At 43.6% G+C, this 27,092-nt stretch overlaps 1 protein-coding gene across 5 annotated transcripts in view; it reads right to left on the bottom strand.

The window, feature by feature from the left end:
• Window positions 1-1,122: 1,122 nt before the first annotated feature.
• The window catches only part of cracd (capping protein inhibiting regulator of actin dynamics), a 310,373-nt gene continuing 284,403 nt past the window's right edge, over window positions 1,123-27,092 (bottom strand). For all 5 annotated transcript variants that reach the window (XM_078548144.1, XM_078548153.1, XM_078548164.1 and 2 more), the window contains 3 exons: window positions 17,460-17,650; window positions 9,121-9,286; window positions 1,123-1,720 (listed from right to left, as the gene is read on the bottom strand). In XM_078548144.1, coding sequence (XP_078404270.1) covers window positions 1,560-1,720; window positions 9,121-9,286; window positions 17,460-17,650 — 518 coding nt within the window. In that variant the 3' untranslated portion in view covers window positions 1,123-1,559. The remainder of the gene's footprint in view (window positions 1,721-9,120; window positions 9,287-17,459; window positions 17,651-27,092) is intronic.

Genomic DNA, 27,092 nt, shown 5'->3' with positions numbered 1-27,092 from the left:
GAGAAAAAAAAACAAGGATATAGAGGAGTGTATAAAAGTGAAAAAAGGACAGACATACAAATGAGCCAAGAAATAATTACTGAGAAGACACAAAACTGGAGAGGAACCAATTGACAAGAACAAATAAAGAAGACTTGGGGAACAAGTGAGAATAGGCCCAGAGAGGAAAGTGTAAGAGAAAAATAAAAATTTATAGTGGAATAGGAGGCAAACTCACAAGAAGAATACCAGCTTGCCAGAGAGGAGGGTAAGAGACAGCCCCAGAAAGTAGAAGGGTAATACCCACAAACAGGGAGACGCAGATATGAGTGCAAAAAAGGGGCAAGTAGCTCAGATCCCTTCACGGTCAAACCACATAAGTATCACGAAGAGTAAAACATCAGCTACAATAGGATGATGAAAGGTTGACTAGATGGACAAATGGAGGTGAATTTCAATGGGCGTTCTCCCATAATCTGCTGTAACTTCAGCAGAAGAGCCAAGGAAATCCTGCAAAAATAGCATCAACTGTATTTATACCATTTTCCCAGGGTTTCCCTAGGTCATCAACACACATTACAGGAGAAACCCAGCAGAAATTCATCCACTGTGCCCTTTTATAACCTTGTTCCTGCAGTGAGACTGTCCCACAGAGCAGAAGAAATAAAACAGGCCTTTACTCTGAGACAGATTAAAGTAAGAGGCCACCACTTGATGTGCAGAGGAAATATTCAGACATGCATTTAATGCAGCAAATGTCATTTACTGTACAGATACCCACATCATATCCAAATTCTGCGCAACAGGAAAGATAAAATAAATAAAATTATATTCTTAATGAGAAGGGTGGGGGCAGGGAGGAGAAACTATTTTTCATTGCTGCTGTAGGTTGGTTTACTTTGGACCATGGAATTTTAGATTTGTCTTCTGATCTATATTACTCTAATTCCTGTTTTAAATGTTGACTAAATAAACCACCTATCTGAAACAATTAACCTTCCCTTCTTGTTCTTGTTAGTATTATTTTGAAAAAAACATATTTTTTGTTCTAGAATCACAGGCATGTATATTATTCCAAACTCCAATCCAAAATATAATTTAACTAAATGCTAAAATTAAACTCAAGTTTCATTTACAGTCAAGCTATGAAAATATTTAGTATTTTATTGAAGGACTCTAGGACACCATTTAGATGACCCTATAATACAAGTCGAAATTTGAGACATTTTAGAGCAAAGGGAACACCCTTTCTCACAGGTTTTGAAAGTAAAATATAGTTTGAAGTGGTGGTAGCAGGAGGTACTCAGTCGAGAACTGGAATCATTAAAGCACACTGGCAATTGCTATTCATGTATGTTCAAATTTGCAAACAATATTGGGAAACCACAGAGAATGTGAATCAAGATTTACATTTACAAGCTATATGTTATTTGCATTCTTGATATACTGAGAAAAGTGATATATGCAGCACATGCAGTGCTATTTATGGTTTTAATCTATTTTGAAAAAAATACACTTTAGCACTTTTTGTTTAGTGATAGCTATACAGGATTTAGTGGCAGTTCCCAAACTATTTGGGTTCATTTAATTATCTGAGGACAGTCGCTCCAAGCTTTAGCTTTTCTCTTGGCAAGGGCTAGCCAGGCAGGTTCCACGGATACTGGTGCAGCTTCGGGAGTTGAGAATCTCTTGGGTAATTCTTTCACAGGTGGAGTTGATGTCACCGAATCACAAATTTCAACTATGCAAAGAGAATTTAGAAAAAATTATACACATAAAAACACCAAAAATAGATTTTATTGAAGAGCAAAACATAAGGAAAATATTGCAATGGGAAATAGAAGAGTTTCTTATCATAACAAAACAAAACCATATATTACCAACCTAATTCAATGTGCTGCCATTTTTTTCTCTTCCACTTGAACTTCTGAAAGTGTGGACTCCTTATGGGACTTTGTCCCATGGGCCCTGTGTTTAAGCCTTGCCAGTGAATGTATCAGAATTTTCAAACATATTGAGAGACAGGAGGAATAACAGTCAGTTTGCTTCTGTGTTTCTCTAATGTTTACTGACTTTGCATGGTAATGTAATAGTAATGGTGTGTAACTAGATTAGTAATCCAGAGGCCTGGACGAATCATCTAGAGAACCAGGGAAATGTGAAAACTTGTATTCAGTTAAAAAAAAACTCGAAATAAGAAAACTAATATCAGTTTCAAAATATGTTTGCAGGAAGATAATGGCCTGGATTTTGCAGAAGGAATAATGGTGAGGTCATCAGTGTTCACTTTAATTAACGAGTAATGAGACAGAAATATTTTTAGTCTGCACATATACAGTTAAACATTGGGAAACAGGATGTTGCTGACTGAGTTTCCCAACTACTGAAGGAGAAGCTTTGTTATTGAAGCCTTTTGCCGCAATGACGACTTTTCATGCTGTATCATCCCAAACCCACCGCATTAATTATGCATTCCCAGGAATCACACCATTTCCATGGCGGGCAGGCTTCTCATTCGCCCGCCACACCATCGCCGTGCCACTTCATCGCACCAGGCGCCATATTTAAAGTCTAGCCACATGCACACCTAAGTGCTTCTGGCCCTCGACTACTGCAAAGAAGACGTGGCCCTGCAAAACAAAAAGACTGAAGCTCCCAGGTTCAATGACGCATGCCTCGAGCACCTTTTGGATACAGTGGAGTCTTGCTGTGATGTCATCCAATCCTGCTCTGGCTGCAGGATGGGCAGCAACTAATCCAGTTTGGGAGGCAGTGGCAGCGGTGGTCAGCGCCAATGCCTTGTCACAGAGGACAGCCACACAGTGCTGATTGGATGAAGAGAAAAAGGGAGGCTTATGGCAGATACTGAGGGCTCAAAACAGCGGAAGCCCGAGAGGAGTATAGAATGTGTAGGGGGAACATGAAAAGGAAATTAGGAGAGCAAAAAGGGGGCATGAAAAAACATTGGCAGGTAAAATAAAGGAAAATATAAAGTTATATTAAGAGGATAACTAAAGAAAGAGTAGGGCCCATTAAGGACCATAGTGGTAATTTGTATGTGGAGCCGGAAGGTAGTAAATGAAAACTTTGTGTCGATGTTCACAAGTGAGAGAGATGACGTAGGTATGGAAATCAGGCAAAAGGACTGTGATATAATTAAAGAAATTAGCATAGAAAGGGAGGAGGTTCTAAGTGGTCTGGCAGGTTTAAAAGTAGATAAATCTCCAGGCCCGGGTGAAATGTATCCCAGGTATTGAGTGAAGCAAGGGAGGAGATAGCAGGGGCGCTGGCAATAATTTTCAATACCTCTCTGGCCACAGGAGAGGTGCCAGAGGACTGGAGGACAGCCAATGTGGTACCGTTATTCAAGAAGGGAGAAAGGGATAAACCAGGGAACTACAGGCCAGTCAGTCTAACCTCAGTGGTGGGGAAACTATTAGAAGCAATTCTGAGGGACAGAATTAATCTACACTTGGAGAGGCAGAGATTAATCAAGGACAGTCAGCATGATTTTGTTAAGGGGAGGTCATGTCTGACCAATTTGATTGAATTTTTCGAAGAGGTGACCAGGTGTGTAGATGAGGGTAATGCATTTGACGTAGTCTACTGGGACTTCAGCAAGACTTTTGATAAGGACCCACAAGGGAGACTGATAACAAAGGTAAGAGCCCATGGGATCCAAGGCAATTTGGAAAATTGGATCCAGAATTGGCTGAGTGGCAGGAAGCAGAGGGTGATGGTCGAGGAGTGTTTTTGTGACTGGATGCCTGTGTACAGTGGGGTTTCACAGGGATCGGTGTTGGGTCCCTTGCTGTTTGTGGTATATATAAACGATTTAGACTTGAATGTAAGAGGGTTGATTGGTAAGTTTGCAGATGACACGAAAATTGGTGGGTTGGTATAGTGAGGAGGATAGCCTTAGATTACAGGAGGATATAGTTGGGCTAGTCAGATGGGCTGATCAATGGCAAATGGAATCTAATCCGGATAAGTGTGAGGTGATGCACTTGGGCAGGACAAACAAGGCACAGGTATACATGATGGATGGCAGGATCCTGGGAAGTACCGAGGATCGGAGGGACCTTGGTGTACATGTCCACTGGTCCCTTAAGGTAGCGGGACAGGTAGATAAGGTGGTTAAGAAGGCATATAGGATACTTATCTTTATTAGCCGAGGCATAGAATATAACAGCAGGGAGGTTATGATGGAACTGTATAAAACGCTGGTTGGACCACAGCTAGAGTATTGCGTGCAGTTCTGGAATCCGCATTATAGGAAGGATGTGATTGCACTAGAGAGAGTGCAGAGGAGATTTACCAGGATGTTGCCTGGGCTGGAGTGTTTTAGTTATGAGGAGAGATTGGATAGACTGGGGTTATTTTCCCTGGTGCAGAGGAGATTGAGGGGGGACATAACTGAGGTGTATAAAATTATGAGGGGCATAGATAGGGTAGACAGGAAGGAACTTTTACCCTTGGTGGAGGGATCAATAACCAGGGGGCATAGATTTAAGGTAAGGGGCAGGAGGTTTAGAGGGGATGTGAGGAAGAATTTTTTCACCCAGAGGGTGGTGGGAATTTGGAACTCACTACCTGAAAGGGTGGTAGAGGCAGAAACCCTCATAACATTTAAGAAGTATTTGGATGTGTACTTGCGATGCCATGGCATACAAGGCTATGGGCCTAGTGCTGTAAAATGGGATTAGAATAGTTAGGTACTTTTTTGACCGGCGCAGACTCAATGGGCCAAAGGGCCTTTTTCTGTGCTGTAGACCTCTATGACTCTATGCTGCAACAGGATTAATGGTCTCATCCGTTCCACCAAGGTAATTCACTCTTCTCATCACTCTCAACTCACACACTCACAAACCCATCACACATCCACAGGGATCTCACACCTCGAGGGACAACACCACTAACTCTCACACACACCCTCACATCTCCATCAGGCTCATATCCTCTCGAGCTCGTGTCATCATCCCGTCCATGGCTCCGCTTATCACACAAACATTCCACACAGTGCCATGCGTCCTGCTCACACTCTGTCCATCTGTTTTAATGCAGGAGATGCCTGCTCAAATTAGCTGGGAGAGGTCCCAGAATGGGGGTAGAGTGCCCACATTAGGCTACTCAGTTTGAGGAGCGTGCCATCGCACAGACTGGTGAGGACGTGGACCGTGCCTGCAGTGACGGTGAAGTTGGTAGTGAACACCCTTGTAAGGATCCTGCCCTGCATCATCCCTCTCAACGCAAATGTGAGTGCTCTCTCTCCTGATTTTGACTCTGCTGCCATGCACTACTTATCTCTACTTCAGTGCACAGGGAGCTCTGACAAGTGACCCTCAGCCAGCCTGTCCTTCAGCTCCATCCACGTCTTCACCTCCAGCCAAGGAGGACACCTCCTCCGTTGAAGAGCTGGAAATAAGCAGCCTGGAAGACCTATCACAGCGCTTACCCACACCCTGCACCAGCGCAGAGACAAATATCTCAGTGGCTCCTAGATCTACAGCAGGCTCAGATTCACAATCTAGTGATTACTGCACAGACATATGTCTGCAACAGGAGGAGGCAGGCTTGTGCAAGCGCCCATGCACTCTGGGGACTGCTGGGGATCAGGTATCTTTGAGGTCCGAGTCAGATGACGATCCTCTAGATTTGGCCTTCCAACTCATCCTGGAGAGTCAGCAGAAGGCGTGGGAACATCCAAGTGTAAGGGTAAGGAATGGGGAGCTCCAGTTATTTGCCAAACCATTAGATTGTCATGAAAACCCAGCTGGTTCACTTATATCATTTAGGAAAGGAAATCTGCTGCCCTTGCCCAGTCTGGCCTACATGTAAATCCAGTTTCACACAAATAAAATTGATTCTTAACTACTCCCTGAGGTGGCTTTGCAAGCCAATCAGCTGCACCAAATCACTACAAAGAATAATACAGTGACATGGACTTGTGATGCACATATGCCTAGATTGTATGTAAGATAACACTTAATTATTCTTTATCAGGTGTAACAATTTTAACAAATGTTTTTAATGTAGGAAACTATCCCAAGATACTTCACAGGAGAGTTATCAAACAAAATTGACAGTGAGCCACATTAAGAGATAGTAGGGCAGATGACCAAAAGCTTGGCCAAGGAAACGAGGTTTAAGGAGCGCCTTTAAGGAGAAAAGAGAGGTATAGGGAGAGAATTTCAGAGCTTATGGCATTGGCAGCTGAAGGCATGCCCACCAATGATGAGGCTATTAAAATCAGAAATCCTCAAGGCCAGAATTGGAGGAGAACAGATATCTTGAAGGATTGTAGGGCTGGAAGAGGTAAAGAGAGCTAGCGAGAGGTAAAGCATGAAGGGATTTGAAAATTTGAATGAGAATTTTAAAATCAAGGTGCTGTTTAACCATGAGCCAATGTAGGTCAGTAAGCACAGGGGTGATGGGTGAACGGGACTTGGTGCAAGTTAGGGCATGGATAGCATAGTTTTGGATAACCTCAAATTTACAAGTAGTAAAAAGCGGGAGGATGGCCAGGAGTGCCTTGGAAAAATTAAGTCCAGAGGTGACAAAGACATGGATGAATGCTTCAGCAGCAGATGAGCTGAGGCAGAGGCAGGTTGGGCATTGTTAAGGAGGTGGAAATAGGCTGTCTTAGAGATGGTGCCGATATGTGATCATAAGCTCATCTCAGTCAAATATAACACTAAGGTTGCAAACACCCTCAGCCTCAGCTTCAGTTGGTTGTCAGGGAGAAAGTTAGAGTTGGCTGGGGAATGGCGCTTGCTGTGGGCACCAAAAATAATGGCTTCGGTCTTCCCAATATTGAGTTCTGCTCATCCAACATTGGATGTTGGACAAGCAGTCTGACCATTTAGAAACAGTGGAGTGGTTGGGAGAGATGGTTGTGGGGTAGAGCTGGGGGCCATTGGTGCACATGAGGAAATGGGTACTGTGTTTTCAGATGTTGTTGCTGAGAGGAAACATCAAGAAACCCTGGCAAATTTGACAACAATAGAGATCAGGGGAAAAACTCTCCATTGGCTGGAGTGATACCTAGTACAAAGCTGATTGATGGAGGAGGCCAATCATCTCAGCCCCAGGACATCACTGCATGGTTGCCCAACACTGGTGTCCGAGACTCAGTCATCTTCACCTGCTTCATTAATGACCTTCCCTCCAACATAAGGTCAAAAGTTGGGATGTTCACTGATTATTGCACATTGTTCAGTACTGTTCGCAACTCCTCATAATGAATCAGTTTGTGCATGCAGCATGATAAGTGGCAAGTAACATTTGCACCTTACAAGTGCCAGGCAATGACCATCTCCAACAAGAAAGTGTCTAACTATCTCCCATGACATTCAGTAGCATTACCATCTATGAATACCCCATCATCAACATTTTGGGGGCTTACCATAGACCAGGAACTTAACTGAATCAGCTATACAAATACAGTGGCTACCAAAGCAGACCAGAAGCTGGGAATTCTGCAAGAAGTAACTCACCTCCTGATTCCCTAAAGCCTATCCACTATCTATAAAGCTCGAGTTAGGAGTGTGATGGAATACTTTCCATTTGCCTGGATGAGTGCAGCTCCAACAACATTGAAGAAGCTTGACACCATTTGACTTGATCGGCACCCCATCCATCACTTCAAACATTCATTCCTTCCACAACTATCTACAGGATGCCCTGCAGCATCTTGCCTCCTTTGACTGCATCTTCCAAACCTGTGAACTTTACCATCTAGAAAACAAGGACAGTGGGCTCATGGGAACACAACCATCTGCAAATTCTGCTCCAAGTCACACACACTGTTCCTTGATCGTCGCTGGATCAAAATTCTGGAATGCCCTACTTAACAGCGCTGGGGGTGGCACCTACACCATATGGACTGCAGCAGTTCAAGAAGATGGCTCACCACCATCTTCTCAAGGGCAATTAGGGATGGGAAATAAACCTTGGCCTTGCCAGTGATGCCATCATCCTGTGAACTAATGAAAAAAATTATTCTTGTAAGGTTGATCTCAAATCTTTATAGAACTGACTTGATTTTGCATTCTTCATTGATATCAACTGGGTCTATACCATTTTCTTGTGAAATCCCTGAGGATATTCAGGGTCATTATTTTAATTTATGGTTAATAGAGGAAAAATTGCATTGAGAAAATAAAATCACTGTGACACGTCAAGGCTCTACAAAATGAATTTCTCACACTAACTGAGCAGCAGAAATGTTCGGATCACACTCTTCTGGGATCCACTTGTGCTGGAAACACCTCGAAGGCTACAACATTACTCATTTAACGTAATTTCTAAATTGTAATGCATGAGAAATGTTATCCTATTTAAGGCCTGGAGTTTCTAGATTGTGCTGATCATTTTCAACGCAATTCTCCCAACTTCGGTGTAACTGGCGTAAAAATCATAGAATTTTAAGCACAAATTGCATTCAGTGCAATTCGAGTTTCTGTGATTTTTTTTTACACTAATTTTAAATCATCGCACTGGAAGCAAGCCATGCCCACAAAACAGGCCATATTCCCAGGGTGACATAATCATCACTGGAATTTTGCTATTGCGCATCTTTTGAGGGCTTGAAAAATTAATTTGGAACTTTTGGGCACAAGGACAGTAAGAGATAGTTTTGAAAGTTTTTGAATGTTTTTTTTAAATTTACTAAGAAACTGACTATTATATCCCAAAATAACTAGAAATTAGTTTAGCATATTTTTTAGCAGTCACTTTCAGAAATTCAAGATCAGGTTAGTCACAGGTGGTGGATTGACAGACACTGTGATTTAAGATGCTTATTTTTATGACTAATCTCATTTACAGCTGTATTAACTAAATTTTACCAAATTACCACTCTTCAATATATGAAGGAATGTTTTTAAAGCAACATTCTTTAAAAAAAAATTTAAATGCTGCCTGATTCCATGGCTTCATTGCAGATTTTGTTTTTGGGGACATACAAATGAGTTTGAGCAGAAACTCAGGAAACAAGCACTTTTCAAAATGGACTCAATTTTGCGTGCAATTTGTACCAAAATTACTGATTGCACCAACTGTTGAAATTCTACTCCATAAATTGTTAATATTTGTGTAATATATGTAAATATGTGCTTTTAAAACAATGGTATCAAGTACCTGTAACAGAATTTGGAAGTGTGGCAGATTTTTTCAGGTGTTCACGGCGCTCCACTTTTGACATAATATTGCTCTCAATTTTCTTTTCTTCATCCTGACTGGATTTCTGCAGTGCACTCATATGATGATTACCTCCTCTATTGTCCATGGAGCTGGACACCATTGTCTGTAATGCCAAAGACATACCAATGTAAACAAGAAGCCATCTCTATATTTTTTCACCAATGCGTTTTGCATTTTACAAGTTTGTTTTCCTATTTGATTGTTCCAACTACAAGATGATCTTCATCAAATTAAAATTAATCTTTTTGCAGGAAAAGTTCAGTTGTGGGAAGAAGTCCGCCTTAGGATTGCCAGCTCCAGTTGGGTGTATTGCTGGAGGTTTCATCACATGACTTCCCACCTCAAACCAACCTGCCCCACATTCCTGCCAATGGGATGAATTTTCCAGCCCTATTGGAGTATTGAAGGTGAGGGGGCACATAACATAAAGTGAGTGGCCAGCCCACCACCTTCTCACCAGCCCCCCTCCACCCCGCCCCCCCCTGACCTGTCCCCCATCTTACATCTGGAGTGTGATGGAATACTCTCCACTTGCCTAGATGAGTGCAGCTCCAACAACACTCAAGAAGCTCAACACCATCCAGGACAAAGCAGCACGCTTGATTGGCACCCCGTCCGCAAACATTCACTCCCTCCACCACAGACACACAGTAGCAGCAGTGTGTACCATCTACAAGATGCACTGCAGGAACTCACAAAGGCTCCTTAGACAGCACCTTCAAAACCCACAACCGCTACCATTTAGAAGGAGAAGGGCAGCAGACACATGGGAACGCCACTGCCTGGAAGTTGCCCTCCAAGCTACTCACCATCCTGACTTGGAAATATATCGCTGTTCCTTCACTGTCACTGGGTCAAAATCCTGGAACTCCCTCCCTAACAGCACAGTGGATGTACCTACACCACATGGACTGGTTCAAGAAGGCAGCTCACCACCACCTTCTCAAGGACAATCAAGGATGGGCAATAAATGCTGGCCTAGCCAGCGATGCCCACATCCCATAACTGAATTTTAAAAAAAATTCCTGTGCTAGCTGATTTTGAGGCTATTTGTAACAAATTCTCCTTCACTATGAACATGACATGTTGTCTGTGACAACTTAACTCAAATTACTTCTTTTGATTTCTCCTGCATGAACTGTGTCAGATGTGTGAGGTGCTGAGAGACACGTAACAGAAATGTTACTGATTAATATTTTCCTTATTATATATTTTTCTGAGGGGTCTTATAGCATCCCTACCTTGGGGCCAGAAGCTCTGGGTTTAAGTCCCACTTCAGAACTTGATGGCCACGGAAGGTACATTCATAATGTGGCCAAATAGGTTGATTATCAGCCTGTAAATCTTTCCAATACGACTGATGGCAGGTGGTAAAAGTGAGAGAGCTTCCTTGTCAGCCATACCACAGAAGGCAACAGCAAACCACTGCAGTACTTTGCCAAGCATAATCATGGTCTAATCCAATGGTGATCCATGGTCGCCAACGCCCTCTTAGGACAGAGGACCTGAAGGAGGAGGAGGATATTATTATGGGCTTGACTTGAAGTTGACTCCTATGGCTAAAAAATAATTTCCTCCCATTTTCGGGCATATCGATCATGATTTGCAATCTGCCCATGCCAGGTCCTGTTGCAACATGCGGCACATAAACTTCAAGCTGTATCCTCCTTTACATGATTATAGTGTTCAGTCAAGCATAATCCGTGCTGCTGACTGGCTGAATGCATAACAGGGGACCTGGCAATTGTGTGGCTGGCATGTGTTCTAGCTAGCTAGCACCTCTTGAGGACAGCCCGCCTTTCTTAAAGGAAAGCTGCACATGTTACAAGGAAGCTGCTGCTGACTGCCTCTAGATGCTGGAGACCTTTGTGATGGAGGACGATGGGAGGTGTGCATGCCGCCTCATCAGAGTCCTCATCTGAGTCCCTGTCGGAAAGCTCATATGTGATCTTATCCTCAACTGTGTTGGTATATGAACGATCCTGTCCCACCTGCACCACCCCACCACACCACCCCCCCCATCCCCAAGCCTGGCTGTGGCACGTTCAGATCCCAATTCAGTATACTACCCTGTGAAGTTCATGCAGTGCCAGTATCTGACCTGGTGGCTGTGAGTGTCAGATAAAGTCACAGCACTTCTTCATCAGTGGTGTGGTGTTGTTCTAGCTCTTCCTCTGTGGCTGCTGTGGCTAGGCAGGTGGTAGTCCTTAATTTTCTGGGCACTTGGAGGGCCTCAAAGAACACTGTTCAAAGGGAGTTGGAGCTGGTGGTCAACTCCCAGAATCTGGCCCCAAGAACCTGGCAGCAGTTCCGCAAGGAGTCCCATAATCTCAAGCTGGTGGGCTAGGTTATAATCCTCCTTAGATATGGGAGTGATGCCAGAGGACTGGAGAATTGCAAACATTACACCCTTGTTCAAAAAGGGCATAAGGATAAGCTCAGTAATTGCAGACCAGTCACTTTAACCTCGGTAACGAGAAAGCTTTTAGAGACAATAACTGGGACAAAATTAACAGTTACTTGGACAAATGAAAATTAAATAGGGAAAATGACCAGTAATTTCTTATAGGCAAATATAGTTTAACTGGCTTGACTGATTTTTTTGATAAGGTAACGAAGATGGTTGCTGAGGGTAATGCGGTTTATGAGGTCCATGAATTTCCAAAAGGCATTTGATAAAGTGTCACATGACAGGCTTGTCAGTAAAGTTAAGCTAAATTTTACGGGAGGGGGGGAGGGCTGGGATGGCACGCCCCCCTGGAAACTATGTTGGCATGAAACGTGTCGTAATAAAGTGCTGTGAGGGCTCGTTAACGAGGGCCAAGTGGGATTTCCGCCCCTCAGTCGGGTGGAAGACCTGCCCACTGGAACTGCCGGTCCATCCAATTGGCTGGCAGCTCCATCTGTCCTGGCAGCGCCACAAAGGCATCAAAGACAGCTGCCATGACTGCAGGTTTGGAATGGAGCCCCAAGGCCTAGGTTCCTCAGAGCAGGTAAGTCCAGGATCTTGGGCCAGGAGGGTTTGGGATCTTTAAGGAGTGGTGGGGAGGGGGTGAGTTTAAGAGAGGAAGCAGGTAGGAAGTGGGGGGGGAGGGAATTAGTCTAAGGGGGGGCACCCCGTAAATGACAAAGGGCAGCTGCCAAAGAGCGACCCCCACCACCCCTTTCCCCCCCCCAACATTCCTTCCTGCACTTTAACCATTTCAGGTTAAAAATTGGACTTCCTGCTCCCGCCCTGCTGCCCACGCCAAACATATTATGGCATCGGCTGCATATTATTAGGGTCAATAGGCTTTATAACAAGCCTAATTGACTCTTAGTTGGTCATTTTAATATGGCAGGCGGGCTGCTAATTTCAGCACCCATCCGCCCACCATATTATGGGGATGAGCTCTGGGGTGGGCGGGATGGTGGTGTGATGGCTGCCCACCTGAATTTATGTGCCCACCCGTGCAGGAACCCCTCCCCCATTAAATTTTTGTCAGTGAAGACCTGTGCCAGTCAAAAAAGTGATCCAGTCTAATCCCATTTCCCAGCTCCTGTTCCTTAGCCCTGTAGGTTTCAGCACTTCAAGTAAGTGAACCAGATCTGGTCAGATAGATGGCTGAGGGGCTGCTGTAAATATGGGTAGAAGAGTTTATATTGAGGAAGAGGCTAAACGAGGCAGGAATATCAGTGAACTCAGAAGAGAGGGGACATAGGGGGTTGAGATAGAAATTAAAATCACAGACCAAGTGGGGTAGCTTGGTACAAGGAAAAAAGTAAATTGAAAATCTTTGCATTTATACAGTGCCCTTAATGACTCAGAACACCCCAAAGTGCTTTACAGCCAATTAAGTACTTTTGAATTGCAGTCATTGTAAAGCAAAAAAGAAGAAAGGTTATTGTGAGGTGGAGAGGGAAATGGATAGTAAACAAAGAGGAGTTTAAGGTTCAGGTGAGAGTGATGGAACAGGTAAGGTGCCAGAGAAGTTGGGGGAAGGAGCCAAAACTTCTGAAGACCATGCCAACAATAAGTATTGACACAGGTCTTCACTGAGAAGAATTTGATGGGTGGTGGGATTTCTTGCCTTTCCATCCAAAGAGATAGTGAGAAATGTATCCCTGCCAATGCCGGCTCCCCCTCAGCTATTTAACGCTCCGAGGAGCATTAACTGGCTGGGCGTGAGACTGCTGCCCCTCACTCAGGAGAAAGCCCCATCTCAGAGAGCTGCCAGCCAATCAGATTGACCAGCAGCTCTGAAGCCCCAGTAGTGCCACCAGGAACAGCCCCACGAGTCACTTGGGCAAGTTAGGTGCTGAAAAATATAGCCTGGGAAGCTTTGGTAAAGAGCAAGATGCCACTAATCATAAACCAAGTTTCAATACATTCATCCACAGTATGGTTGCTGATTGAAATCGCTTTGCTTACGAGTGAAAAATCATTCTGGAGGGCACGGCTGTATTGGGAGAGCCTTTGGCGACATATTGGTAGTGGGATGGGTAGTTGTAGGTGGATAGGGTATGTGGGAGGGTCAGTGATGGAGGAGGATAAACCAGTCGGAGTTACTGCTCTTAAAGAGGTAGTGACATATGGATGGTCACAGATTTAACAGATTTGAAGCAACTTGCTAAGTTTTATGACTTTTCATTCATCTTGCTGGTTCTTTACAAATGCAATTAAAGCTGGTGATTATAGTGACACATATCAATTTTCTCCCTTGTGCTATAAGAACCCTACAAAATGCAGCAAAGTTAAAAAAAAACTGTACTTAAAATTCAAAGAAAATACTTAAAATATAGCCACACGTTAACTCTAATCTATGTCGGATGAGTATACCAAGAACTTTTAACATATTTGAACATAGAAGGTTCAGAAGAGAATTGAAGAAGCAAATAAGAGAAATAAAGAGAGAGTATGAAAAGAGACTGGCAGCTAACATAAAAGGGAATAACAAAGTCTTCTGTAGGCACATAAATAATAAAAAGGTGGTAAAAGGCTGAGTGGGGCTGATTAGGGACCAAAAAAGGGATTTACACATGAAGGCAGAGGGCATGGCTAAGATATTAAATGAATACTTTGTATCTGTCTTTATGAAGGACGAAGATGTTACCCAGGCCATGGTACAGGATGAGGTAATTCAGACACTAGAAAGGTTTAAAATTGAAAAGGAGGAGGTATTGGAAAGGTTATCTGTAAAGTTGATAAGGTACTGGGACCGGATGAGATACATCCAAGGATACTGAGGAAATTGAGAGTGGAAATTGCAGAGGCACTGGCCATAATTTTTCAGTCTTCCTTAAAAAGTCACAAAGGACTGCAGAATTGCAAACGTTACACCCTTGTTCAAAAAAACTGTAAACGTAAGCCCAGCAACTACAGGACAGTCAGTTTAACTTCAGTGGTGAGGGAGCTGATAGAAACAATAATTTGGGACAAAATTAATAGTCACATGGACAAATGTGGGTTAACGAAAGAAAGCCAGCATGGATTTCTTAAAGGAAAATCATGTTTAACTAACTTGCTGGAGTTTTTTGAAGAGATAACAGAGTCGGTTGTTGAGGGCAATGCTGTTGATGTGGTGTACATGGATTTTCAAAAGGCAATGATGCAGTGGAGCACAATTGACTTGTGAGCAAGGGTGTAGCTCATGGAATAAAAGCAACAGTAGCAAAATGGATACGGAATTGATTGAGTGACAGGAAACAGAGAGAAGTGGTTAATAATGTTTTTCATCCTGGAGGAATGTTTGTCGTGGAGTTCCCCAGGGGTCAGTGTTGGGACCTTGCTTTTCCTGATATATATTAATGACCTAGACCTTGCTGTACATGGCACAATTTCAAAGTTTGTGAATGTACAAAACTTGGATTGTGAACGGTAAGGAGGATAGTGTAAAACTTCAAAAAGACATAGAGAAGTTGGTGGAATGGACGGACAGGTGGCAGATGAAGTTCAATGCAGAAAAATGTGAAGTGATTCATTTTGGTAGGAAGAACATAGAGAGACAATATAAAATAAAGGGTATAACTCTAAACGGGGTGCAGAAGCAGAGGGACCTGGGTGTATATGTGCATAAATCATTGAAGGTGGCAGGACAGTTTGAGAGGGCAGTTAATAAAGCATACAATATCCTAGGTTTTATTAATAGGGGCATAGAGTACAAGAGCAGAGTGATTATCTTGAACTTGTACTAGTCACTAGTTCAACCTGAGTTAGATTATTACGTCCAGTTTGGGGTGCCGCACTTGAGGAAGGATGTGAAATCGTTAGAGAGGTTGCAGAAAAGATTCATGAGAATGGTTTCAGGGATGAGGAACTTCAGTTATGAAGATGGATTGGAGAAGTTAGGACTGTTTTCCTTAGAGAAAAGAAGGTTGAGAGGAGATTTTATAGAGGTGTTCAAAATCATGAGCGGTCTGGGCAGAATAGATAGGGAGAAATTGTTCCCACTCATGAAAGGATTGAGAACGAGAGGGCACAAATTTAGAGTAATTAGTAAAAGAAGCAAAAGTGATAGGAGGAGAAACTTCTTTGTGCAGTGAGTGGTTAGGGTTTGGAATGCACTGCCTGAGACTATGGTGGAGGCAGGTTCAACTGAAGTATTCAAGAGGGAATTAGACTGTCATTTGAAAAGGGAGAATGTACAGGGTTACAGGTTGAAGGTGGGAAACTGGAACTAGGTGAATTGCTCATTCGGAGGGCCGGTGCAGACACGATGGGCTAAATGGCCTCCTTTTGCACCATAAAAATTCTGTGATTGCTATATATTTTCAAACTAACCATTTTCTTTAATTTAAATTCATTCAATCCTGTCAAATCTCCAAAGGTGAATTGGAAAAAAACACTCAAACATTAATTGAGGTCCCAATAATGAAAGCAGTAGAAATTCAATAGCTACACTGTGCAATTGATATAAAAACATAAAGTGCTGGAAAAACTCAGCAGGTCTGGTAGCATCCGTGGAGAGAGAAAAAGAGTTAACATTTTGTGTCCAATATGACTCTTCCTCAGAACTTCAGTTCCAAAGAAGATGAAGTACCGAAGAAGAGTCATATTGGACTCAAAATGTTAACTCCTTTTCTCTCTTCACAGATGCTGCCAGAACTGCTGAATTTTCCCAGCACTTTCTCTTTTTATTTCAGATCTCCAGCATCCGTGGTATTTTGCATTCATTTCTGTGCAAATAATTGTTGTATTTAAGGCAGAATATTGTCATCATCAATACTATTGATTTCTACCAAAAGTTACAATCTTTAACAGCTTTATAATGAAACTAGCCCTCACAGACTAGTTGGGCCTTAACTTCCCAGCTCCCCAGCGTCGGATTTGGGGGATAACCTAAAGACGTGCTCAGGATCCCCTCTCGGAACTTCAAAGGTCCACGAGCGCAAACTTCCTCTGGGCAATTCCTCTGGCAACAATCCGAAAATGCAGTTTAAATTGCAAATTTCGGCTGGTTCCGGCTGTGTTACACAGTTACTCAGAAAAAGTTAGAGAAATTAAAACATCTTCTAACTTCTGGGTAACTGTTATAAAGATGCAGACCATGCCCCCCCCCCATAGAACTCCCCCCACTCTCCCAGCCCCCTGGGGAATTCCTCCACACCCCTGACATCCCAGGGGTCTTCCCCCACCCCCCGACTACCCACTCCCACACGGTATTCCTCACCACCCACTGACTCCACATACTGATCCGACCACCCCGATGACCCGACCCAACCCGACGCACCTCTCCTCTGCAGTACTGACCCTGCACCCCAGTCGTCCCAACACCCCACCCGACCCGACTAGATATCCACCTCTTTCCTCCATCGCCCCTCACCGCAGGCCCTAACCCCCTCCCGACCTGACTGGACCTCCCTCCCCAATCTCCAACCCACCTCACCCCCTCCCGATGTCTGACACCCCCACTCCCTGATGTCCAACATCCCCTCACCCCCTGATGACTGACACCCTGATGTCCGATCCACCCCACGCGCCCCCAATGTCTGGCACCCTACTCCCTCTGATGTCCGACCACCCCCAAACCACCCCCTCGATGCCCGATACCCTTCCTCACTGATGTCCAAACTGGCCTGTCAATTTCAATAGGACCTTTGGAGACAGCTGAACTGCTTGGATCTCACCCGGCCTGAGGTCAGGCGAGACAAATGCAGCAGAAATTTCCCCTATGTAATTGGGCACAGTGGCAATCTGACGCTGAATGCCACTCCGAGGAAGTTATGGCCCCATGTGTAGTCTATTTGAATCAAACTAACATCTATTATTAAGCCTTAGAATAACAGAAGGTGCATACGTTCTCTTTAGCCTGTTTTTCTGCTAGCTTAGCTTCTCTGGCTTGCCTTCTCTCCTCTCGGCTGGCCTGCTGCTCGCGGAATCCTTTCTGCTTCTGCATCGCTAGGGTGATCCAAAGAGGCTTGGCAGATTCTACCTTGTCCACGAGCCTTGAGCTGTCCAGAGAATGTCTGCTCTGAAGAACAGGTTTCTCTACAAACAAATTGTGGAGCTGATTAATTTCCAAAAGGATGTTAATGAACCAAAACTGGTGATGCAGATACATATATAGTCAGATTATTTAAATCAACAGCAAATTATTCATGGCACTTCACAAATGAAAATAAATAGAGGAAAAGAGCTCAGTAAATATCAATTGTAAATGAATAAACACTTTACCTCAAACTCTAACAAAAAGAAATAATGACATTCAATTTAACACTTAATGTTTGATGGGGCTGAAATGATATCAGTAAAAAGCATATTTGAGTATTAAATTATAAATATTGAAGACTCCCTGTTCAGACACTGAATCCAAAATTTACCCCACATAATCCCAGATAACGAAAATATGAAAGTATTAAAATGTTGACACGCCAGCAATTTTAGCAAAGAACAGATGTGAAAGAGACATGGATTTCAAGCTTTGTCGGATAAATAATAAATTTATATAATAATACCTGAATAACAGTTATTACAACTAATAGTGTAATATTGGTATAAAATCATCTTAAGGGTAGGCTTACTGTTTCTCTCTTTTTTCAGGTCTTCCTGAGAAAATGCAACTTGAAAGGGAATCCTGCAATCGACTTAGAGGCGTCTGTCAATACCATTACAAAATGATCACCAAATGACAGTCTAGGTTGCCACTGCGATTGCTGTCCTTCCAATTTCCCTGCCTCACCTCTACCTTCTCCACCTCCCCAAGGAAATGTCTGGCCCCTATTCTACAGCCACTGACAATATCATGCGTAAGGGATTGCGTGACTGTACTAGAGAATACTTCACAAAAAAAAAGGTGTTTGATAAAGACTTGAAGGCAGTGAACTTTAAATAATCGCTCTCTAACTGAAGTCAATAATGAGTATTATAAAATATATACAATTAAGATCAAAATGTTAACAGTGATAGTGGCATGCATTCTGTTTTAGAATTTATCATCCTTTCCACACCTGCTGACTGGGAGCTGAGTTCCTATAGCTGTGCTTTTCAAATTAAATTATATGGCTTTTAATATTAACAGTGTCTCTATGACGCAGCTAGAAAGTTAAATTAGCTCCAGGTCAATTTATAAAATTGATAGATTTTTGATGTTTTTACAGATGATTGTGGTAGCTGCAGAAACCAATGCACAAGTAGGAAAATAATTCTGCAGATAATGTGTAAATAATTATGGAATTTTCCATAAATGAGACTAAGTGCAGTGGTGTGCAGTTTCAGCAGCGCCCATCCCGCTGTCTAGAATGACGGGAGCTCGCGCCCGATTCTGCGCTTGGAGCCTCATTAATTATTCAGAGGCACGTATCGGTCTGAATCACCTAGTGGGTCGGGAGTTGATTCGTGTGGCTGCCGTCAACTGGCGGGTTTAAAGGTCTAGGCGCCATATTTAAAGGCTAGTCCAACACACAATCTCACTCGCTTCAGCCCACCAGAGATGTCTGGCAGCCAGAAGAGGATGGACAAGAGCCTGAAGAAGAATGCAGCACCCCGCTTCACGTACCAGGCCCTCCAGACCTTGATCAGAAGGGTGCAAGCATGAAGACACGTGCTCTATCCCAGGGATGGCTGCAGGAAGCACAGCAGCCTCACCTCTCCGGCCTGGGAGGCCATCGCGGAGCAGGTCAGCGTGGCTGGCAACTGCACCCGTAATGCCACCAGTGCTGGAAGAGGATTAATGACCTCATCTGCTCCACCAGGGTAAGTCATCCTTCAACTCTCCCCAATATCAAACTCTCATCATGGCATCATGCACTCAGATGGCTACTCTCTTCAAGGATCTCATGCAACTATTAGCAGGGGACACATATCAACACTCATTCTCTCACTGAGACTTTCACACCACCACCATCCCATCTATCATAATATAAAAGCAAAGTATTGCTAATGCTGAAAATCTGAAATATAAACAGAAAATGCTGGAAAAATTCAGCAGGTCAGGCAGCATCTGTGACACCTCACTGACACATCCCCGCAGCAGTCAGAGGCAGGGACAGCCCAGGTCTCCGGCTCTCAGAGGGCTGCTGGAGACCAGCCACCCGTGCTGTCTGAGTCAGATGATGAGCCTCTGGAAGCAGCTGTTAACTCAATGCTGGAGATGCAACGACAGGTGGAGGAACATCAGGCAGAGATTCGACAGTCACTCAGCAGACTAGAGTGAATGATGGAGGAGTCCCTCCGCGTTCTGTCTGATGTCATGGCTCTGACATGCGAGGGCCTCGAGGTCTCCATGGGAAGGCTGGCGACCACCATGGAGAATTTGGTCCAACGGGTTTTGCCGGATTTGCGCTCAGCCCTGCTCTCCATGGCCACACACCCTGGTGGGCACCATCAAGATGTAGGCAATATGGGGACGAGGCACTTTGACCTCCCCTCCACATGCATCTCCTGCAGGAGTCAGAGCGGGGCCCTTGGGCACACACAGGATGGATGAGCATCAGCCGGACACCCAGGGAACCTCCTCTCAGGACACTCTAAGGGTATGCAGCTGCTCACAGCCCCCTCTGCCTGTGACCTCATCCACTCCAGCTTCTCAGGGCACTAAGGGGGCTTCTGCCCCTGAGCAGGTGACCCTTATCAGGCCGGGGCCCTTCAGACCTCAGGTCACCAGAGGACGTCTGCCAAGGTCATCATAGACATCAGGATGTAGCAGTCAGCAGGCTGCCTCCACCTCTGCTGCAGATGTCAGGGCAGCACCCAGGTATAGTGGTAGAGTTAGGAAAGCTAAGAAAAATTTATGTCACTTTTGAGTTACGGGTGTGCTAGACATGTAAAGAAATTGCACTTTTGTTAATACATTTGATGGTTGTGTGAATGTCCCTGTTAACTGAAGACGTTGTGATTTTGTACTTTGGAATCCGCTTATTTCAAGGTTTCGCCACCCTCTCACTCAGTGATAGTGTCCCACTGTGAGATTCACATTCCTGTGATGTCAACCTCAGTTGAACTAGTCTCTGCACCCCTTGTGGAGGGAGATGTGTTTAAATCTTTATTTGAAGTATGTGTTGTAAGCGTTTCTAGCCCTTCTTCCCCAGGGAACACCATTGAGTGGGGGCAGCTCATCAGCATTGATATTCTAGCAGCATTTGTGTCTCCTCAGTGGTAGTGGCAGAAAAAAAGACATGCGCAGGAGGAGGTGATCCCTAGGCATGTCCACATCTCAGTTGCAGCAGTGTTTGCATTATGAGATGGTGGCGAAGACTTCAAGTCTTCTCTCACATCGCTCTTGTTCCTCTGTGGACTCCCAGTTCCCAGACTGAGCCCACTCACAGGGCCCCATGAACCAAAGCAGAGATCCTGGCCTGAGTGATTCATGAGGCCAGAAAGCACAAGTGTGAATGCGGGACTCGTTCTCGCTGCAAGTGGGTGGACATCCCCTGAGATGAAAGAAAATGGCAGTGAGGACGAGGAGAGATGTGGTCATATTCCCTCACTTAACTTTACTCTTCCTGGAGCCTGTCAGCAATTAACATATCATGGGCATGTCTCCCATGCCTTCCTTCCTCCATGGTGTGATTGCGTTCGTACTGACCCTCAGCAGCCTCCTGAGGTTCCTGGGCCTCCGGATCATCATCCTCTGATGTGCTCTCATCCTCCAATGCATCCGCTGGTGGGGTTCACCTCCTTGCATTGCCAGATTGTGAAGGGCACAACACAATGCGATGTTGAGGGCCTGTATTGGAGTGAGCCACCTGATCGGTCCAAGTGTCTGAAGCGCATCTTCTGAAGCCCTATGGTCTGCTCTATAAAGGAATGTGTGGAGCTATGAGCAGCATTATACCTCTCCTCAGAACGACTCTGAGGGCCACGCACTTGTGTCATCAGCCAGCGTTTCAGTGGGTACCCCTTACCCCCAAGCATCCATCCCTGCAGACGTAATGGCTCCTGGAAAATTTCAGGGCACCTGGGAGTGACTCAGGATGTAGGAGTCATGGCAATTCCCAGCGTATCGTGAACAAACGTGCAGTATGTGCTTCGGGTGATCATACATTGATGGAATGATTGCCCTTGCAGTTTAAACATTAAGACTTGCTGCCATGGAGCCCATTTAGCCAGATGGGTGCAGTCTATTGCACACTGAACTCTTGGGAGCCTGAGATGGCAGTGAAGCCGGTGAACCTTGCAGCCTGGCTATCTTCATCCAGAGCAAACCTGACATAATGATGGGCCTTCCTGTAAAAGGCATCTGTGACGTCCTTTATGCATCGATGTGTTGCGGACTGAGAGATGCTGCACAGGTTCCCCGTTGATACATGGAAAGAACTAGAGGCCAAGAAATTTAGTGCTGCAGTCACATTCAAAGCCACTGGCAGGGGATACCCTCCAACTCCAAATGGCATCAGGTCTTCACGAAGAATGTGGCATATGTGATGTACCAGAGCTCAGGACATTGCAGATGTGCACGGCATTGCCTCTCACTCATTTGTAAATAGAAGACTCTTCTCCTCCTCTCCCTCCTGTACATGTTCTGGCTCCGCTTGACCACGTCCCTCCTGCTGGAGTTGTACACGGTGTCGCCTCTTCCTCCTTCACCTCCTCCATTGCATTAGGACCCTGACAAAGGCAGCATTGAGCCCTGGATCCATATGTGCTTGTGTCTTCTCTCTGAAAGAAAACATTGAAGACATTAATGATTCAAGGGGCAAGAAACTCAGAAGATACACAATTGCAAACCATAAGAGTCCATGTTTTTTCCTGCCCTCCTTGCATGGTGGCTGATGCCACCGTGTCCCTGAGACACTAGCACACACATCAAGGTGACCAAGGTGGCATCGCAAATCACAGATATGTAACATCTTGAGCCCTACATTCTTATGTGTTACTCTTGAGATGCAGTGGCTGTGATGTGAAGCCACTGAGTTCTCAGTAGCCCTTTAACAGTGTTAACGAAGCCAATGGCTTTCAGTGGCTTTCATCACAAGGAGGTCTTCCTGCTTTCTTTCTAAGCAGACTGCTGCTCAATCGTATGGTAATGAGAGGTTAGAGGGCGACCCCAGGAAAGACCCTGGTTTCAGTTTTTTTGAACCATTACAGGTACATGAAAAACATGGGCAACATAAAGTGATCGTGAGACTGTCATTTCAGTATCAGATGATGATTCTAAAGAACTCAAGTTTCCATCTGTCAGAGTTTATTTGAATCCCTTGATTGAATTACAGTATTATGATCACCTCAGAGTTTCCATTATTCCATAACTAATTCCATTTATCATATACTGGAAAAAGGTTAACTTACAAAGTACCGTTATTCACAGTTAATAGTTAATATCTGCCCGGTGCCAAAAATTGTAGCTGAAGGTCAACCACTGTGTGTATCACTCACAGCGCGTTGCACTAAAAACAATTATTTATTCAAAGGCAGCTGTATAAAGTGTGGGATGTTACTCCACACCTCAGGCGGAATTTTCCCATCCTGCCCGCAATGGGTTTCGTGGCAGGCGGGAGCGGAGCAGTGGTTAACACAGTTGCCTCACAGCTCCGGGGACTCGGGATTGATCCTAACCTCAGGTGTGTGGAGTTTGCACATTCTCCCCGTGTCTGCGTGAGTTTCCGCTGGGTGTCCCGGCTTCCTCCCACTGTCCAATTAGGTGCTGGTTAGGTGGATTGGCTATGGTAAATTGTAACCCACTGTGAATGTGTGCCCTGTGATGGACTGCCTAGCAGCGCCCATTGCCTGTCAAGATAGGCTCCATTCCCTGTGACCCTGGATGAAGCGGTCCTGGAGTGTGGAAGTTTTCAGAGTGTAACTTGTTTATCTTTTGTAAAAGCAAACCTTTGTGATGCAATAAGAAGAGAAAATAGTAAAATATTTCAGAATACCGATTTTACTTATCTCTCCCTCACTGTCTCTGCCTTATGTTTCCTCTTTATACAGTCAAAAGTATGGTTTAGTTTAAGTATGAAATGTTACCTAACTATGATGTTTGAAAACTTCATTTTTCCAAGTCATTTTGAAACAAATAAAAGTCCTCTCAATTATGTATACAGCTTGCACATGCATAATTCAGAGTTATTCTACTAACCCATGAGAAAAAATTCTGGAAATGACACATGCACAGGTTTTTTAAAAATTCCCTGCAAGTAATCTGGGTAAAAAAAAGTCAAATTATTGACTTTTGGAATGATGACGGTAAAGTAAAACATTTAATGATGGTAGTAAATGATTGTAGACACGGTTCTAAAGTAAATTTAATATTATTATTGTGCAACATCTGGTTTTGATTTTTAAATTTGTTTTCCAAATCTTATTTTAAACATTGAAAATGTTAGTTTCTAGGCAAACATGTACAGGAAAGGACTCAGATTTTTTTCTACGGATTGCTTAGTTTCACTGATTGTATAAAACTCAATCATCTGAAGAAATTTGTTCAGGGAGAAAGCAAGATCTTGCACTTATAGTATGTAGAGGGTTATGTAGGATATACGACATGAAACAGGCCACTCAGCCCAACGAGTCCATTTGGCTTTTATGTTCCTCTCAAGCCTCCCCGCTAAATTGCAAAACATTTAGATAAAATTGTTGTAAATAAATTTTATAAGTAATAGATGGAAGAATCAACCATGGGTAAAGAAAAGAAATAGCACTAGGTTTACTAAAATGGTACTTGGACTGCAACAGTTAAGGTATGAAGAGAGATTATACAAACTAGGGTTATATTCCCTGTAATTTAGAGTGTTAAGGGATAATTTGATCGAGGCTTTCAAGAGATTGTGGGGAACAGATAGAATAGATTGGGAAAAAACTATTTCCGCTAGTTTGGGAGACTAGGACTGGGGGCGAAGCCAACAAAATAGAGCTCAAGCTTTCAGAAGTGAAATTAGAAAATGTTTCTTCACACAAAGGGTGGCAGAGGTTTGGAACTCTCTTCTGCAAAAGGCAATTGATGTTAGATCAATTGTTAATTTCAAAATTGAGATTGATAGATCTATGTTAGCCAAAAGTGTTAAGGGATATGGGGCAAATACAGGTGTATGGAGCTCGATTTTCATCTTGGAAGATCAATCAGGAGTCGGACCACTTCTTGATGTCGCCATCCCTGCAGTGCCCACCCACACTATTTTCATTGTGAGGTGGTGGGAATGGGTGGAGATGGGTCTACCACCTCCGGAAGCTGGCCCAAGGTGGAAATGGAGACAGGTGGATACTAGGGCGAGCAGGTTAAAAGCCCCACCTCCTTTTACTGGGACATCAGCTCATTTTGGTAGATGAGTGTGAGGTGCCCTAAACTCCATCCCATTTGCCCCCTTATCCCCTCCATATAACCTTACCCACTCATGCCCCCTTTATTGGCCCTCCATATCCACTCCGTACCTCCTCTATAACTCGTCTATACCCACCCTATACCCACTCCATACCCCCTCCATATCCCTATACACGTTCACCCAGTATCCACAACGTACAGAAATCATGAGAGCTAGAATAACATTGAGAATCTTTGAGATGCTCGTTAAACTGTCAAAATAAACAAACAGTACTTCAAGATGCACTTGGGATAAATCCTATTAGAACCTTATAAAACTGTCAAGATAAACAGTCATTCAAAAATTATTTTAAAAAACAATACGCTTTTATAAGGTCATAAAACTGTCACAGGAATATAGGAACAGGAGAAAGCCATTCAGCCCATTGAGTCTGCTGCACCATTCAATACGATCATGGCTGATCGAACACTTCAATGCCTTTTACCCACACTGTCCCCATAACCCTTTACACTATTGTTAATCAGAAATCTATCAATCTCTACCTTAAACATACTCAACAAATGACTGAACTTCCACAGCCCTCTGGGGTAGCGAATTCTAAAGATTCCTCTGAGTAAAGACATTTCTCCTCATCTCGGTCCTAAGTGGCTTCCCCCTTATTTTGAAATTATGTCCCCTGGTTCTAGACTCCCCAACCATGGGAAACATCATACCTGCATCTAGCCTGTCTATTCCTTTAAGTATTTTGTAGGTTTCAATGAGATCACCTCTCATTCTTTGAAACTCTAGAGAATACAGGCCCAGTTTCCCCAATCTGTCTTCATAACACAGTCCCGGAACAAGCCTGGTGAACCTTCGTTACACTTCCTCTATGGCAATAATATCCTTTCTTGAGGTAAGGGGACCAAAATTGCATACTGTACTCCAGATGCAGTCTAACCAAGCTTCAATACAATTGAAGCAAGACTTCACCACTCTTATACTCAAATCCTGTTGTGATAAAGGCTAACATTCCATTCACCTTCCTAATTGCCTGCTGTACCTGCACGTTAGCTTTCAGTGACTTATGGACAGGGACACCCAGGTCCTTTGTACATCTACACTTGCTAATCTCTTACCATTTAGGAAGTACTCCGCACATCTGTTCCTTCTACCAAAGTGGATAGCCTCACATTTAAAATAAATTATTTTTATTTTGCTAATCAACCTCCTACGGGGGACTTTATCGAAAGCCTTCTGAAAATCCAAGTATACTACGTCCATCGACTCTCCTTTATTAATTTTGTTAGTAACATCCTCAAAAAACTCCAACAAGTTCGTCAACATGGTTTCCCATTCGCAAATCCATACTGACTATGCCCAATCTGATCATGATTATCCAAGTGTCCATTTATCACATCCTTTATAATAGATTCTAGCATTTTCCCTACAACTGATGTAAGGCTAACAGGTCTGTAGTTCCCTGTTTTCTTTCTCTCTCCCTTCTTAACATTTGTGACATTTGCTACCTTCCAATCTTCAGGAACTATTCCAGAATCTATAGAATTTTGGAAAATGATCACCAATGCATCCACTATCTCTATTGCAACCTCTTTCAACACTCAGGAATGCAGAATATCAGGTCCCAGAGACTTATCAACTTTCAGTCCTATTAATTTCTCCAATACAACCTTCTTACTTATACTAATTTCCTTCAACCCCTCATTCTCCCTAGTCCTTCCTCAGTGAAAATATACACAAAGTAATCATTTAGCTTCTCTGCCGTTTCTCAATTCCCCATTATGAATTCTGCAGACTCTGCCTGTAATGGACCCACATTTGTCTTAGCCAAACACTTCCTTTTCACATGCCTATAGAAGCTTTTACAGTCTGTTTTTATGTTTTTTGCCAGGTTGCACTCATACTCTATTCTTCCTTTCTTTACCAGTTTCTTGGTCTTCCTTTGCTGCATTCTAAAAACTTCCCAATCCTCAGGTTTACTACTACTTCTGGAAACTTTATAAGCCTTTTCTTTTAATTTTATACAATTCTTAACTTCCTTTGTCAGCCACAGTTGACTGACGTTTTTTGGATTTTTGTACCTTGAAGGAATGTATAGGTGCTGTAAGCTATGTAATAGTTCTTTGAAGACTATCCATTGCCTACATGCAGTCATACCATTTAACAAATTTTCCCAATCAACCTTGCCAATTTGATGCCTTCGTAATTTCTTTTATTTAACTTTAATACCCTTGCTT

This window comes from Cetorhinus maximus, chromosome 1, assembly GCF_964194155.1.
Source record: "Cetorhinus maximus chromosome 1, sCetMax3.hap1.1, whole genome shotgun sequence".
In the NCBI taxonomy this organism is placed as follows: domain Eukaryota; kingdom Metazoa; phylum Chordata; class Chondrichthyes; order Lamniformes; family Cetorhinidae; genus Cetorhinus; species Cetorhinus maximus.
Note: the sequence above shows the minus strand (reverse complement) of the source record. Positions and strands in the feature narration are given on the sequence as shown.